Source organism: Salmo trutta, chromosome 7 (assembly GCF_901001165.1).
Source record: "Salmo trutta chromosome 7, fSalTru1.1, whole genome shotgun sequence".
NCBI lineage: Eukaryota > Metazoa > Chordata > Actinopteri > Salmoniformes > Salmonidae > Salmo > Salmo trutta.
This window is the reverse complement of record NC_042963.1, coordinates 34,230,020-34,247,402: the sequence shown is the minus strand read 5'-3', so window position 1 is coordinate 34,247,402 and position 17,383 is coordinate 34,230,020. Positions and strand designations below refer to the sequence as shown.

Here is a 17,383-nt window from a genome sequence, read left to right as displayed (position 1 = left end):
ATACATAAGTAAAATGGTGGATTACCACCTACCATGGCGTTAGAGTTTCTGTCACTGCTTACACACCTATCCAGACATTGAGGGGAGGGCTTGTCAGTCACATATCCTTACTGGATTAACAGCAGGACAGGGTCTGAGGGAATGAAAACCATTCTTAGCAATTGAGGCAGATATTAAAATAGAGACAAATGTTACACTTCATTCTGCTGATAAATATGCACATGGTGCTCCTGTAAACAAATCCCCAGAGTCAAAGACTGATAGGATATGTTTATTTACATACATATACAAAATGCAAATACTCATCTTTTCTTTTTACATAGTTTTACTTTTTTCATCAACACAGAAGGCAGTACATTTCCTTTAAACACAAAAAAAAGTGATCCATGACTTTGGTAGTAGTAGCCCCTTTAACGGCAAGCACTGTTCCTAAATGAAAACTGTAAAACATGAAGTTATCACAGAATGGTGAGTCCACAGACATTAAGGCAAAGGCAGGGATACACAGGCTAGGGCCCTGTTCCTCCTTCCTAGAATAAAACTGTTCTAACGACCTGGATAGGTGAAAGCTGACAAGTGGAACCCTTTGGTTTGACCTCATGATTTTGTCAGGTCAGTCATTACTTCTGGGATTGCCAGGATGTGATTCAAAATTTCTCATCATAGGGCCTATGGACAAGAGGCAGGATAAAATAACCTGAACAGTAACCTAGTCTCCAACCCTGGTCCTGGAGAGCAAGCTGATCTGGAGGTTTTTATTATTGTTCAACCATTGACTGATTGGCATAGAGCAGTTATAAAATGCCAGACTGGCAAAGAGTGTCTGTTCTATACAGTACAACTCTCACTAATCAGGCCACAGGACAAACATGTTTGGAGACCACTCTGTCCTAAAGGGTCAGACTACTATGTGAGAGAACATAGGAACACAGTCTAGGGAGCGTCATTCCCACAAACACCCATTCACATCTCAGACAGATGAAAAAACTAACACTGGAACCAAAGGGTAAAAGGTTTACATAATGTGGCAAAAGTGTGTATATAAAACATGAACAATTTAGAAATAAATGCAAGAAAAGTACTCTCCCTCTACACAGTCACGGTTTGAAAATATTTGTAGTTAATTTGACACATAAAACGTTTTTGACACATTTCTTCAGTTTTAGTTGAGGACACGATCCACAACTTTGTCCAGAGGGACTTGCTCCTCACGATTCTGTGCAAACAGTTCAATGCATATATCCATATGGTCAACATCGTATATGTATATATATTTATAGAACATGACTTTGCGACTTATGGCAGTACTGTCAAATACATCTTGTCTGCAGACAAATTGAGACACACGGGACTGCACTGCTTTTAGCTTCTCACTTGTATATATATATATTTTAAACAGAATTCACAACATCTTCCACTGAGTTACCTTTATATAGTCACTGTACGTATTTGATGAGTTATTTACAAACTGATTGAAAAAAGTTCAAACCCACTGAGAAGTGACTGCCATGTCTTTTTAACTAGGATTCCCGATAATCTCATTACAAGAAACATAGCTAGCTCTGAAGCGTTGGACAGATGCAGTGAACGGGCAACATTTGCATCTAAGGGAATGTAATTCAATAAAAAAAAAGAAACAATTATAGTTTTTTTTAAAAGTCATATCTATAGAAACTTTGGATGAGATCATGTGACCAGTGGATTAGATCTTTATTGATGTCTTATGCCATGCTGTAGCACCAATAGAACTGAGGAATAAAAAAGGTCCCTCATTTAGGTCCAGTACTGATCCCTGTGTACGCTCAAAGGCCACTCTATGGTAGCATCCCAAATGACACCCTATTCTCCCAAATGACACCCTATTCTGTTTAGTGCACTACTTTTGACAAAATAAGTGTACAATGTGGGGAATTGGGTATCATTTGGGATGCTGGCTATGACTGAAAATAAACTAACATTGCATACCTCATATAGAAGGGAGTGCTGTGTGCAAAACTATTAAAATCAACTGCTCTCTCTCCCTAACTTGAGAAGCTAGTGTATCTCAAAGTTTCACATACATTAGACATTGATGTCAATGGGAAATGTGTGTGGAAATTCAAGTTAGGATTCTTCCCTCTGTCTTAAGAGCCGTTCACAGAACACGCAGTAAGTCAGCCATAGCTAAAGCCTTACATTTAGTCAGCAAAACTCAGCTAGGGGTTCTCTCAATAGATCTAGGTGGGGAGTTGAGGGAAAAGGTTTGTTGTCCAGTAACTCACATAGGAGATTCTGAAGGCCAATCAAAGGAAATAAACTAGCAAAAAAAAAGTGGTTTAAATCATTGGTTCCTAAATATTTTTATGCCACGACACTCTACCATTCAGAAAAAACACTGGTTTAGATTCAAAGAGAAAACAATGGTTGTGTCAGTAGGGATGAATCCAGAGAAAACATTTTGAAAGTGCTACCTGTGTTTTCTCTTTCAAAACGTTTTGGTATGACGTTCCCTACTGAACACAACCCATGACTGGCAGGCCGCTACATCCCTCCACCATTAGGCCACTTTGTGGCTGTTCTTCATCATGTCCTCAGGCTGGTCAATATCCCCAGGAATGAGAATTGGGCATGTGGGGGTGCAGTACGATCGCCCAGTCTTCCCTCTGCCCTGATCATGTGCGAATAGATGGGGGGGGGGGGGGGGGGGATTGCCTGAAGCTCATGCGGGGTCATGAGGTGGTCTGTAAAGGTGAGCGGTCAGCAGGACTCCTCCAGCGCGTTGACCACCTGCTCCAGGATGTCAGGGCAGTAGTCAGCGATCTGCTGCAGCACTGAGTTGGCATACTCCTGCAGCTCCCCGCTCTCCTTCTCACACAACTCCAACTCCAGTTCCAACTAAGGAAGAGAGATAATGAGTTACCATACTTCTTCAATCCCACCCCCATTTTTTATTGAGGCAAATCAAAACTTTAGATAACACAGAGTGCAGAAAGATAGAGGGAAAGAAAGACAGAGGGAACAAGAGAACACTAGAGGAAGGGATAGTCTCAGTCGGTATTAAAAAAAACGTTGCACCCTCGTCCGGCTGTGGGGAAAACCACCAGTGGTCATCTTGGTTAGCCCATAGATACAGAGCAAGGCAAGGCTTAACGTGATCACACCCCCGAGTAGCTTACAGCCGTAGGGTACTCCCCTTATTCCTATGATAAATGGCATACTTTACTCATATCCCGACAACGGCTGTATTATTTTTTATTTATGATTTTATAAACATTCTGGATATGCTTGATTGGTCATTTGTAACATACAGTACCAGTCAAAAGTTTGGACTCACCTCATTCAAGAGTTTCTCTTTATTTTTTTACTATTTTCTACATTGTAGAATAATAGTAAAGACATCAAAACTATGAAATAACACATAGAATCATGTAGTAACCAAAAAAATGTGTTAAACAAAACCAAAATATATTTTATATTTGAGACTCTTCAAAATAGCCACCCTTTGTCTTGATGACAGCTTTACACACTCTTGAAAAACACTTGAATGAGTAGGTGACCAAACTTGTCTGGTACTGCACTTTAGTCATCTTAAATCAACAAACTACATTATACCTAAAAACACTTTCATTCTAAATGTAAAAATGTTAGACTGTGGCATGGAATGTACGTCACGATTCTCAGCCAAAGGGACGATTCCAACAGACTAACTAGCAAGCCCTGCTTTTAAGATGCCGAAAAGCTGTTGCGTATCATTTTGTTTGAACAATAGTCAGAGAAAAAGGACCACCAAATTAAGTTTCATCAACTGCCCAAGGAGAAGGACCAGGTTCGACGAACCTCACGGTTTCAGGCTATTACGTCGCAATGAAAATGGAAAGCTGTGGGGTCCAGTTACTCTATACATTTTTGTTTATATCTAACTAGCTATGTATATTGCATAAAGCTTGCTAGTTAGCTTGTAGTAAGGACTAGTGCGCTGTATCCATCCAAATAAAAGCTAGAATATCCTTCTGCATTTGGATATTTATGCAAAACTGGAGATTCCACCAAGTAGGTGTGATTCGCCGTAGGCTACTTGGGTCCATTTGGTAGGGTTGTCTCCCCAGCTGGTCTCTGGCAAGTTGAAAGGACATATAGACAAGCCAACAAGAAGCAACTTTTCTAAATACCTAGACCGTTCAAGGGCAGGTAAAGACTGGAAGTAGTTATGCAACATATCTAAGATGATAATTTGTTATTGTGACAGCCAAGTAAGTCAATTACAAAAACTACACTGAACAAAAATATAAATGCAACATGTAAAGTGTTGGTCCCATGTTTCAAGAGCTGAAATAAAATATAGACATGTTCCATACGCACAAAAAGCTTATTTCTCTCAAATTTCGTACACAAATTTGTTTACATCCCTGATATTGAGCATTTCTACTTTGTCAAGATAATCCATCAACCTGACGGGTGGCATTTCAAGAAGCGGATTAAACAGCATGATCATTTTGTGTTGGGGACAATAAAAGGCCACTAAAACATACAGTTGTGTCACAACACAATGCCACAGATGTCTCAAGTTTTGAGGGAGTGTACAATTGGTATGCTGACTGCAGGAATGTCCACCAGAGCCATTGCCAGATAATTTGTCTACCATAATCCGCCTCCAATCTTGTTTTAGAGAATTTGGCAGTTCGTCCAACCGGCCTCACAACTGCAGACCACATACATGTTAACGTGTGGGCGAGCGGTTTTCTGATGTCAACTTCGTGAACAGAATGCACCATGTGGCAGTGAGCTTATGGTATGGGCAGGCATACGCTACGGACAATGAACACAATTGCATTTTATCTATGGCAATTTGAATGCACAGAAATACCATCACAAGGTCCTGGGGCCCCATTGTCTTGCCTTTCATCCGTCACCATATGTCACAAGGATCTGTACACAATTCATGGAAGCTGAAAATGTCCCAGTCCTTCCATGGCCTGCATACTCACCAGACATGTCACCCATTGAGCATGTTTGGGATGCTCTGGATCAACGTGTATGACAGCATGTTCCAGTTCCCGCCAATATCCAGCAACTTTGCACAGCCATTGAAGAGGAGTGGGACAACATTCCACAGGCCACACTCAACAGCCCGATCAACTCTATGCCAAGGAGATGTGTCACACTGCATGAGGCAAATGGTGGTCACACCAGATACTGACAGGATTTCTGCTCCACGCCCCTACCTTTGTTAACGTATCTTTGACCAACAGATGAATATCTATCTTCCCAGTCACGTGAAATTCATAGATTAGGGCCTCATGATTTTATTTAAATTGACTGATTTCCTTATATGAACTGTAACTCAGTAAAATCTTTGAATTTGTTGCATGTTGCACTTAGATTTTTGTTCAGTATACATTTAAGAAAAGTACATAAAGACTACTTTACAACATTGCCTGCTCCCAAGCGTTATTACTACTTAGAAAAACGTCATATTGTAGGGCTTCCCTCATGCCCCCTTTTCATGACGGCACTAACATTAGCCATGTGAGTGCTAGCTAGATACCAACTAGAACATTAAGCAAGTCAAGACCAACAAATAGACTATAATGTTACTAGTGAGTGGAGTTACGAACAGAATATACTACCACGAGTAAAATGTCTTACCTGTGATTAACTGTTTTTCACACACATAGCTAGTTGCCTTCAGAAAGTATTCATACCCATTGACTTATTCCACTTTTGTGGTAGTTTGAATTCAACATTTTTATAAATATAAAATACAGAAATATTCCATAAGTATTCACACCCTTTTTGCTATGACAGTCAAACATTTTGCTCAGGTCCATTCAATTTCCTTTGATCATCCTTGAGATGTCACTTTAATTTGATTGGAGTCCACCTACGGCCCAATCAATTATTTGGACATGATTTAGAAAGAAACACACCTGTCTATTTAAGATGCCACAGTTGACAGTGCATGTCAGAGCAGAAACTATACCATGACGTCCAAGAAATTGTCCTTAGATCTCAAAGATAAAATTGTGATATTTACATTTACATTTTAGTAATTTAGCAGACGCTCTTATCCAGAGTGACTTACAGTAGTGAATACATACATTTCATGCATTTTTTTTTGTACTGGCCCCCCGTGGGAATCGAGGCATATATCTTGGGAAGGGTATAAATCTATATAAATCCTAGGCTGAGATGGGAGAACCTGCCAGAAGGACAACAGTCTACAGCACTTTGCCAATCTGGGCTTTATGGGACAGTGGCCAGACAGAAGCCACTCCTGAGAAAAAGACAAGACAGCACACCTGGAGTTTGCAAAAAGGCATGTGAAAGACGGATCATAAAGCAAAATAGTCTGTGGTCTGATGAGACAAAATTGTAACTCTTTGGCCTGAATGCAAAGCGCTGTCTGTAGAAAACCAGGCACAGCTCATCACCTGTCTAACACCATCCCTACCCTGAAGCATGGTGGTAGCAGCATCATGCTGTGTGGATACTTTTCAGCGGCAGGGACTGGGAGACTGGTAAGGGAACAATTAATGGAGCCAAATACAGGCCAATCCATGATCAGAACCTGCTTCTGAATGCAAATGACAGACTGGGGAGAAGATTTACGTTCCAACCAGACAAATCACCCCAAGCATACAGCCAAAGCAAGGCTGGAATTGCTTCAAAACAAGAATGGTAAAGTCCTTGAGTGGCCCAGCCAAAGCCCAGACTTGAATCCCATTGAAAATCTGTGGAAGGACTTTAGGATTGCTGACCCCTCCCCATTCAGTGCACCCGGAAAGTATTCAGACCCCTTGACTTTTTCCACATTTTGTTACATTACAACCTTATTCTAAAATTGATCAAAGTGAGTACTCTCCCAGTCCCTGCCGTTGAAAAACATCCCCTCAGCATGATGCCACCACCACGCGTCACCGTAGGGATGGTGCCATGCTTCCTCCAGACGTGATGCTTGGCATTCAGGCCAGAGAATCTTGTTTCTCATGGTCTGAGAGTCTTTAATAAGTGCCTATTGACAAACTCCAAGTGGGCCGTCATGTGCCTTTTACTGAGGAGTGGCTTCCGTCTGGCCACTCTACCATAAAGGCCTGGTTGGTGGAGTGCTGCACAGTTGGTTGTCCTTCAGGAAGGTTCTCCCATCTCCACAGAAGAACTCTGGAGCTCTGTCAGAGTGACCATCGGGTTCTAGGACACCTCCCTGACCAAGGCCTTTCTCCCCCGATTGCGCAGTTTGGCCGGGCGGACCGCTCTAGGAAGAGTCTTGGTGGTTCCAAACCTCTTCCATTTAAGAATGATGGAGGCCACCGTGTTCCTGGGGACCTTCAATGCTGCAGAAATGTTTTGGTACCCCTTCCCCCAGATCTGTAAGTCGCTCTGGATAAGAGCGTCTGCTAAATGACTTAAATGTAAATGTAAATCTGTGCCTCAACACAATCCTGTCTTGGAGCTCTACTGACAATTTCTTCCACCTCATGGCTTGGTTTTTGCTCTGACATGCACCGTCAACTGTGAGACCTTATATAGACAGGTGTGTGCCTTTCCAAATCATGTCCAATCAAGTTGTAGAAACATCTGAAGGATGATCAACGAAAACAGGATGTCCCTGAGCTCAATTTCGAGTCTCATAGCAAAGGGTCTGAATACATTTGTAAATAAGGTGTTTGTTTTTTGTTAATACATTTGCAGAAATTTCTAAAAACCTGTTTTCGCTTTGTCATTATGGGGTATTGTGTGTAGATTGCTGAGGATTTTAATTTATTTAATCAATTTTAGAATAAGGCTGTAACGTAACAAAATGTGGAAAACGTCAAAGGGTCTGAATACTTTCCGAAGGCACTGTATAACTTAAGAGCTTGAGAAAATCTGCAAGAAAAATCCCCAAATCTATATGTGCCAAGCTGATACAGACATACCCAAGATAACTCAAAGCTGTAATCACCGCCAAAGGTGCTTCTACAAAGTATTGACTCAGAGGTGTGAATACTTATGTAAATTAGATATTTCTGTATTTCATTTCCCCAAAATTTGCTATCAAACATGTTTTCACTGTCATTATTTGGTATTGTGTGTAGATGGGTGAGTAAATAATATATTTAATACATTTTTAATTCAGGCTGTAAGAACAAAATGTGGATTAAGTCAAGGGGTATGAATACTTTCTGAAGGCACATTTTCCCACTCTTCCGCACCGAATAGCCTGAAGCTACAGGGCTCTTCTCAAAGGCTCCATTTCCCTACATGGGAGCATGGTAAACCATAGTCAAATCTCCGAACCTATGTTACATGTACATTGATCAACACAGCAGCTTTTTGGCATGTTTTGGTATTTCTGTATGAAAAAGAAAAGGAGAGCAGCACACTCTAGGAGCTCAGATGCAATAATTGAATAACCAACGTTTCGACAGACAAGCTGTCTTCATCATACCCTGATCGGACCAACGTAAAAGAGCAAACTTCATCATACCCTGATCGGACCAACGTAAAAGAGCAAACTTCATCATACCCTGATCGGACCAACGTAAAAGAGCCAACTTCATCATACCCTGATGTAGACAGCTTGTCTGTCGTAACGTTGGTTATTAGGTTATGCAATTATTGCATCTGAGCTCCTAGTGTATGCGGCTCTCCTTTTCTTTTTCAAGTGTTCTTCTCCGCTAGCCAGCATCTCGCCCGAAACAGGTGTGCGTTTCTTTCGCTTCCAGATTTGTATTTCTGTATAACAAAAAATCTACGACGAAGTTGGCTCTTTTCCAATGACGGTCAATGAGAAAGAATGTTTGGTTTTCCCCGATTTGTGGGCGTGGTCAAGGGGAACTCCTTCTTATGACATTAAATACCGACTGTTACCTGCTCCAGAGTCAACTTGTGTAGCTCCTCCTCCCAGGCTGGTGGGTTGGCGTGGTGATAGTGGGGGGGCGGGGTCAGGTCACTGAGGATGCTGGGGTCTCGGTCGTGGCAGAGGTCAGTCAGGTGGTCGATGTAGAGCTTCAGCTTACTGCGATTTTCACTCAGGGACAAGAGAGGGGGGATCATCTGGAGGGGACAGTGGGAAGGCGGGAGAGGGAGGGGAGAAAGAAAGAAAGAAATGAAGGAACCAGTTGGATAAAGGAAGAGAGAGATAAGAAAAATGACATTTCATTAGGTCCCAGTGTGTTTTCAAAGGCTTAACCATGATTAACCAAAAGCATGGAGCATGCAGAAGGAGGAAGAAAAAGGCTGCATCTCACATGCATTAAGGAGATGGGATTGTGGAGTATGGTATGTTGGACAAAAGTGTCTCCTGCTGTGTGTGTGACTATTTGATTGACTCAGTTGTTCAGACACAAGCTACAGTATGTGGTTGGCAGACAAACACTGAATGCGTTGCCATAACTTGACAGACCACCATTACCATGGTAACACATTAACAACAGTGACAACATTCCCACAGAAATGACAAATATGAGAACAGACATGTACCAAACACAGCACGGACCAACGTAAAATGGGGAGAGGAGAAACGGATGACAAAACGGTGGAGCAGAACTAACACACTGAACGATGGAGTAAGAGCAAACATGCCAGGGAGGAGGTGAAGAATGGACAGATGACTGATGTTCATTCATGCTCACCCTTCTGAACAAATTGGCAGAGAGAGAGAGGGGAGGAGGGCACAGGGTTGGCTATGCCCAGATACCCTCCTCATCATCCTATTGGACAGATGGTTTAGCCAATTGCAGCATTAGAAAAGAACACTTGGTTAGTGTGTGTGCACGAGACAGAACAAAGAGTGCGAGAGAGAACACTTAGGTTTAGGTGCTGAAAAAAGATTAAATTGTTTATATTAGGAGTGATGATTCAATTTCAGTTTAGGGACAGAAAGACAGTTGACATAACTTCATATCGTGGAGAAAGAAAGTATATTATAGTTAAGCTGCACATGTGTTATCACAATAACACATTTTATCTAGATATATAGGATTCTGTTCGGATGACTGGGTACTCACCTGATCTGGAGAAGGTTTGTGATTGGTCTGGTCGGGGGCGGTCTTCAGGTGGTCGTCCTCATAATTGTCTGCCATTAGCTTCATACGGTTCTGAGTCTGGGAGAGCGAGAAAGAGGGAGGATGGAGGAGAAAGGGGGAAGAGAGGAGAATGTGGAAAGGATTTCAGGGAGAGAGACTTACGGAACATTTTTAACCAGCATACTCACGGTGCATTGAGCAGCCAGCTGTGCCGAGAGGAGTTTAAGGCTGCCTACTCTTGATTTTGACACTCTGCAAAGTCAAAAGCTTTACCTATAAACTATCTAAGGTCTGTTTAGTCTCTCCCCATTTCAGGTAAAGGAGAGGAGATGAGCAGAGGAAGTGACTTAGCATTATTGAAATACATCTTTAATGTCACAGTGGCATATGTGGCCAGACCCAGGTCACGTGACGAGGTAGTGTTCCCTACCTGCTGTTTGAGCTGTTGTACCAGACGGTCCTTCTCCCTCTTCAGCAGAGCCACCTCATCCTGCGTCTTCTTCTTCTTGGACGATGACAGCTCCAGCAGGGCGATGTTGGCATCCTTCTCACTGATGGCTGCCAGCAGCGCCTCCTGTCTACACCGAGGAAGAATTACAGGGTGGCATTTCAGAATAATGCGTCATCTACACTGTGCAGGATATTCTATTACCTGGGAGTTTAACAACATTACCTGACTAACATGTTTGTTAACTTGGTAAAGTGGGGGGGATGTAAACAGTGTATGTTTGTCTTACTTCATCTCCAGCACCTCCTCCAGGTGTTTCCTGCGTTCAGCCCTCAGCGTGGTCAGATGGACCTCCTTCTCACACAGGGACTGCTGGGTAGACGACAGCTTGGCCCTCATGGACTCCAGCTCCTGTTTCACCTTCTCCATGGACCCCAGCAGCTCCTCAATCTGCATACACACCATAGAATGAAGACAGTACAAACACACGAGTAGAGAAAGTGAAATTGTATGAGACGTGTTCATCATTCAAAGACACACTTTACAGACCAATTTTGATGAACTGTCAATCAAAGGCAATCTAAAGAGGGAGGGCCATCAGAGGTTGTATGTTATTGAAAACATGGCTCTACCCAGAAAGAACCCCTAACCCTTTGGCACTAGCCCTTACACCCTAGCCAGTGGTGTAAAGTACTTAGGTAAAAATACTTTAAAGTACTACTTAAGTAGTTTTGGGGTCTCTCTACTTTACTTTTTATATTTTTGCCAACTTTTACTTCAATACACTTTAAATAAAATAATGTACTTTTTCCCTGACACCCAAAAGTACTAGTTATATTTTGACAGGAAAATGGTCAAATTCGCACACTTATCAAAAGAATACCTCTGCTCATCCCTATTGCCTCTGATCTGGCGTACTCACTAAACACAAATGCTTTGTTTGTAAATGGCGTCTGAGTATGCCCCTGACTATCCGTTAATGTAAAAAACAAGAAATGTATTTTATTTATTTAACCAGGCAAGTCAGTTAAGAACAAATTCTAATTTACAATGGACGGCCTACCCCGGCCAAACCCTAACCTGGACGACGCTGGGCCAATTGTCCGCTGCCCTATGGGACTCCCAATCACGGCCGGTTGTGATACAGCCTGGAATTGAACCAGGGTCTGTAGTGACGCCTCTAGCACTGAGATGCAATGCCTTAGACCACTGCGTACTTTTGATACCTAAGTATATTTAAAACTAAATAATTTTAGACTTTTACTCAAGTAGTATTTTACTGGATGACTCACTTGAGTCATTTTCTATTAAGGTATCTTTACTTTTACCCAAGTATGACAATTGAGTACTTTTTCCACCACTGCCCCTAGGAACTAGTGTAAATCTGAATGGATTGATGGGTAATAGACCAGCAATATGGTGAACAGGGCTAGGCAACTAAATTCAGCTGTAGGTCGGATTTTGTCGGAGCGACTGGTCAGGGGTCAGAACATAATTATAATAATTTGTACACTGTAAATTGACCACAACTAAGCCCAAAAAGAGATTGTATTTTAAAATAACGCTAATTTCATACTTTGATTACATTGAGACACGATCACGTCTCTTTTTTTTTATTAGTGGGAATACTTGAACAGATTCTCATTTTTAGCTGAAAACTTTTTTGACCAAAAACTAAAATCCTTTAATAAAAAAGAAATCATTCGCTGGGTGGTTTTGCCACCCCCTGGGCCAGGGTTTGTTTCTGGACCCAACCCCACTGAGGAGTTGGATGTACAACAAGGGGCTCCAATGACAGCTCTAAACAGCACTAAATATACTACTTCACTGCAGTACTTTCATTTACTTGGCATTTACTTAGAAGTCACATGGTTAACAGTACAACTCAATATGGCTAAATAATAACTATTGAATTATCTGGGGTGCATTGCAAATACTAAATAGCACCATCAATACATATGTTTGTATTATCATTGATTACCAACTAGAAATACGTACCAGAAGTAGAGCCCCACCAATATTAACATCTGCACACCGATAATAAAAATAAAAAAAATAATAAAAAAAAATCGGCCGATATTGGCCTTTTTAACGCTATAACGTTAACTCCACCGATATTCAATAATCTCAGAAAATCAGAAAATCTCATGCTTTTCTGAACACTTGCAGCCATTTTCATGTTGTGTCATTGACACAATGTATGAAATTAACATTTGAAGCATAGTTATTGGACATTTTATGAGAATTCAGTGTGGAAAAGACACCTTTTCCATTTCCCCGATGTAAAACAGTATATCGGCAAATATAATCGGTATGTTTTGCCTCCTAGAAATCGGAATTGGACCCCCAAAAAACACATGGGTCAGGCTCTAACCAGAAGGTTGTAGTTTAGTTGACGCCATGTAATTTCAAAGTGAATAGTAGGTAAATAGTGACATGATAACATGGTCTAAAGGGTGAAATACAACAGAGGGGGCATTATTATGTCATACCTTAGACCACTTAAAGTGGGCGTTGTTGGACTCATGCATTGGTTTGTGTGAGTGCTTCTGAGAGGCAGTGAGTAGCAGAGATAAAACAGGAGAAAATTAGAGATAAGAAAACTGAGAAAAGGAGGGATAGCAGGAAGAGAGTGAAACGTAGCAAGCAGGGCTGAAAGGAGAGGAGATTGAAGCCGTATGTGTGTGTATGTGTGTCTGTGTAGCTTTGTAAGTGCATGTGTGTGCGCGCTTTCTCAAGGTGTTCTTTTAGTGTGTGCGTTTGTGTGTCCACCTGTGTTGTGTGTATTTGTGTTTCAAGTGTGTGTGGGTGGGTGCGTGCATGTGTAGTTCTGTTGCATGTGAGCGTACCTGTTTCTCCTGGTGGTTCCTGGCAGCCTCCTCCTGTGCCAGCACCATCTCTCTCTCTGCTGTGATCTGAACACTCTCTCTCAGAGCCTCCTCTAACTCCTCGATACGCTCAGTCTTCAACCGCAGAGAGTCCTGGAGGGGAGAGGAAGAGAACAGGAGGAGGAGAGGAAGAGAACAGGAGGAGGAGAAGAGGAAGAGAACAGGAGGGGGAGAGGAAGAGAACAGGAGGAGGAGAGGAAGAGAACAGGAGGAGGAGAAGAGGAAGAGAACAGGAGGAGGAGAGGAAGAGAACAGGAGGGGGAGAGGAAGAGAACAGGAGGAGGAGAGGAAGAGAACAGGAGGAGGAGAGGAAGAGAACAGGAGGGGGAGAGGAAGAGAACAGGAGGGGGAGAGGAAGAGAACAGGAGGGGGAGAGGAAGAGAACAGGAGGGGGAGAGGAAGAGAACAGGAGGAGGAGAGGAAGAGAACAGGAGGAGGAGAGGAAGAGAACAGGAGGAGGAGAGGAAGAGAACAGGAGGAGGAGAGGAAGAGAACAGGAGGAGGAGAGGAAGAGAACAGGAGGAGGAGAGGAAGAGAACAGGAGGAGGAGAGGAAGAGAACAGGAGGAGGAGAGGAAGAGAACAGGAGGAGGAGAGGAAGAGAACAGGAGGAGGAGAGGAAGAGAACAGGAGGAGGAGAGGAAGAGAACAGGAGGAGGAGAGGAAGAGAACAGGAGGAGGAGAGGAAGAGAACAGGAGGAGGAGAGGAAGAGAACAGGAGGGGGAGAGGAAGAGAACAGGAGGGGGAGAGGAAGAGAACAGGAGGGGGAGAGGAAGAGAACAGGAGGAGGAGAGGAAGAGAACAGGAGGAGGAGAGGAAGAGAACAGGAGGAGGAGAGGAAGAGAACAGGAGGAGGAGAGGAAGAGAACAGGAGGAGGAGAGGAAGAGAACAGGAGGAGGAGAGGAAGAGAACAGGAGGAGGAGAGGAAGAGAACAGGAGGAGGAGAGGAAGAGAACAGGAGGGGGAGAGGAAGAAACAGGAGGGGGAGAGGAAGAGAACAGGAGGGGGAGAGGAAGAGAACAGGAGGAGGAGAGGAAGAGAACAGGAGGAGGAGAGGAAGAGAACAGGAGGAGGAGAGGAAGAGAACAGGAGGAGGAGAGGAAGAGAACAGGAGGGGGAGAGGAAGAGAACAGGAGGAGGAGAGAAGACAGCGGAAGACTAAGGATATTGATGTCGAACTACATTTAATACAACAAGGGAAGCTTTGACATTAGTCACATACATCGATACTGCCCCCCCCCACACCTCACCTTGACCTGTTGAGAGCTCTCAGAGATGTTGTCCTCTCTCTTTTTGGCTTCGTCCATAAGTTGGGCGTTCCTACTCTTCTCCACATGCTCCTTTTGTTTCAGTGACGCCACCTTCTTACTCTGGTCCTTGGTCTGTCTGCAGGGCACCATGGGACACACGAGGACTGGGTTACACACATTACACTGAAGCATCCCAGAGTGAGAGGGAGTTAGAAAGAGGGGGGAGAGAGAGAAAGTGAAGCGGGGTGAAGAAACTGGTGAAAGTGAGAGCAGGAGGTGGAGGGAGAGCAAAAGCAATTGATGAGAAGAAGAGAGATGGGAGATGGGAGAAGCCAGTACATAGAGGCCATGTAGAAAACATGTTACTAACCTGGAGGACTGACTGGAGAGGAGACAGAGTTCCAGCAAAAAGACAAGGCAGGAGAGAGAAACACAGATTCAGAGAGCAGGAAGATGAGAAGGAAGGAGAAGAGTAGGACCGTGTGGTATTTCAGAAGAAAACACCTACATTAGACCATGTAGGAGCTCATACACATTTCTATAGATAGACTGCTGTTTACAGAGACTATGAGTCAGACACACAGACACAAACAAACAGTCAGCATCAGAGAAAGATAAACATCACACACACCTCTCCAGCTCGTTGATCTTGCGGTCCTTGTCATTCTTCTCGTTCTCCATCTCTCTCAGGATCTCCAGCAGTCGGTCCACCTCCGCCTGAGCCTTCCCAGAATCCTCTCGGTGTCGTGTAACTTCCCTCTCCAGGGAGGTGATGCGCTCCGACAGCTCTGTGTTCGCTTTGGCCTCCAACGTTGCATTCTGGGCCTGGAAACACACACAGTCAGACACACACACACACACACACACACACACACACACACAGTCAGATACACACACACAGTCAGACACACAGTCAGACACACACACACACAGTCAGACACACACACACACACACACACAGTCAGAGACACACACACACACAGTCAGAGACACACACACACAGTCAGAGACACACACACACAGTCAGAGACACACACACACACAGTCAGACACACACACACACAGTCAGACACACACACACACACACACACACACACACACACACACACACACATAGCAAAAGTGGTCTTAGATCAGTGTCTAAGGCAAATATCTCACCCTCTTGAGTTGGTTCTCCAGTTTGAGACATGCCTCCTTCTTCTGCTCCAGAGAGATCTCCATAGTCTTCAGCTTGGAGTCTTTCTTCAGCCCTGAGGAAGCCAGGGACGACGCATGCTCCTTCAGGTCCAACAGGTTAGTCTGGAGAGAGGGAGGGTGGGGTTAATAAAATGTGTCAACAGTGTGTGTGTGTGTGTGTGTGTGTGTGTTCACCTCTCTATCAGACAGATCTCCCTGCAGCAGACTGACTTTCTCCTTCAGATCCTTTAGCTCTTTCTTGTTGCTGTCGATCTCCTCAGTCTTCTCCCTGTCGTCTCGGTCTCTCTGCTCCTTCAGACGCTCGATGATACGCTCCTACGGAGAAGAGGAGGGGAGGCACAGAACAACATCATCATCACTCAATTCAGAGCCCATATGAGAGGACTACAAACATCCAGGGCAGAAACGGCATGACTTTAAATAACACACACTGCTCTCTCTGTTGGAGTCAGAGTGTGTGTCTGCATGTGTGTGTACCTTCTCAGCAAGGGACTCCTCCAGTGTGGTGAGAGCGGTGTCTGTGTTAGAGGTGTCTGCCTGTAGAGACTTGACTCTCTCCTTCAGGCTGCTCATTTGCTTCTCCTTGTCTCTCAGCTGCTCCTGCAGGTTCTCAATCTGGACACACACACACACAAAATTAGACGAGCTAGACAACAGACATACAGAAAAAGCCTGCTAAATAGGATGTAGTGTGAGGTAACGTATTCCATTGTATTATACAGCGTGCTATATTAGTCGAGGCCCACCTTCTTCTGCAGGACGTTGACCTTGCGCTCCTTGACCTCCAGCATGTCCTTGAGGTCGTGGATCTCTCCGTTGAGCGTGCCCTTCTCCTCAGACATCTCCTGGATCTGTTTACTCTTCTTGTTCAGCGTGGTCTCCTTCTCCTCCAGCCGCAGACGCAACGCATCCACCTGGCCAGCAGAGGGCAGAGGAGAACCACTCAGCATACTGGGTCTGTGTGTGCGCTGTACACTCACTGGACAGTTTATTAGGTACACCCATCAATTACCGGGAAGGACTCCCTGTACAGCCTGTATTCTTTGGGGCATTCTACAAGGTGTTGTAACGTTCCACAAGGATGTTAGTCCATGCTGACGCAATGGCATTACTCAGTTGCAGCAGATTGGACAGCGGTACATATATACTGCGAACAGCCTGTTTCATATCAGCCCAAAGATGCTCCATTCAGTTGAGGTCTGCAGGCCACTCAAGTAACTGAACTCACTGTCATGTTCCAGGCAATGTTTTTCCGCTCCTCAACTGTCCAGTGTTGGCGATCACGTGCCCACTGGAGTCGCTTCTTCTTGTTTTTCGCTGATAGGAGTGGAACCCGGTGTGGTGGCCTGCTGCAATAGCCCATCCGTGACAAAGACTGACGAGTTGTGGGCTCCGAGATGCCGTTCTGCACACCACTGTTGTACTGCGGCGTTATTTGTCTGTTTGTTAACCTGCACGATTCTTACCATTCTCCTTCGACCTCTCATCAACAAGCTGTTGAGGGTGACCATTTCTAAAATACTGGATCTAGCATGCCTGGCACCAGGATCATACCACGCTGAAAGTTCAATCAAACACTAACAATGCCTCAATGCCCGTCTGCCTGCTTTATA

The 17,383-nt window shown here is 43.9% G+C and overlaps 1 protein-coding gene across 2 annotated transcripts in view; it reads right to left on the bottom strand.

The window, feature by feature from the left end:
* Positions 1-256: 256 nt before the first annotated feature.
* Positions 257-17,383, bottom strand: part of LOC115197282 (ELKS/Rab6-interacting/CAST family member 1) — a 35,955-nt gene continuing 18,828 nt past the window's right edge. Inside the window, exons 9-21 of one of the 2 annotated variants that reach the window (XM_029758665.1) lie at positions 16,517-16,684; positions 16,248-16,385; positions 15,945-16,085; positions 15,732-15,872; positions 15,205-15,398; positions 14,944-14,955; positions 14,574-14,709; positions 13,284-13,415; positions 10,724-10,884; positions 10,417-10,564; positions 9,969-10,064; positions 8,830-9,015; positions 257-2,874 (exon numbers count right to left, since the gene is read on the bottom strand). In XM_029758665.1, the coding sequence (XP_029614525.1) occupies positions 2,737-2,874; positions 8,830-9,015; positions 9,969-10,064; positions 10,417-10,564; positions 10,724-10,884; positions 13,284-13,415; positions 14,574-14,709; positions 14,944-14,955; positions 15,205-15,398; positions 15,732-15,872; positions 15,945-16,085; positions 16,248-16,385; positions 16,517-16,684 (1,791 nt within the window). In that variant the 3' untranslated portion in view covers positions 257-2,736. The remainder of the gene's footprint in view (positions 2,875-8,829; positions 9,016-9,968; positions 10,065-10,416; positions 10,565-10,723; positions 10,885-13,283; positions 13,416-14,573; positions 14,710-14,943; positions 14,956-15,204; positions 15,399-15,731; positions 15,873-15,944; positions 16,086-16,247; positions 16,386-16,516; positions 16,685-17,383) is intronic. The other variant, XM_029758666.1, reaches the window with a different exon arrangement.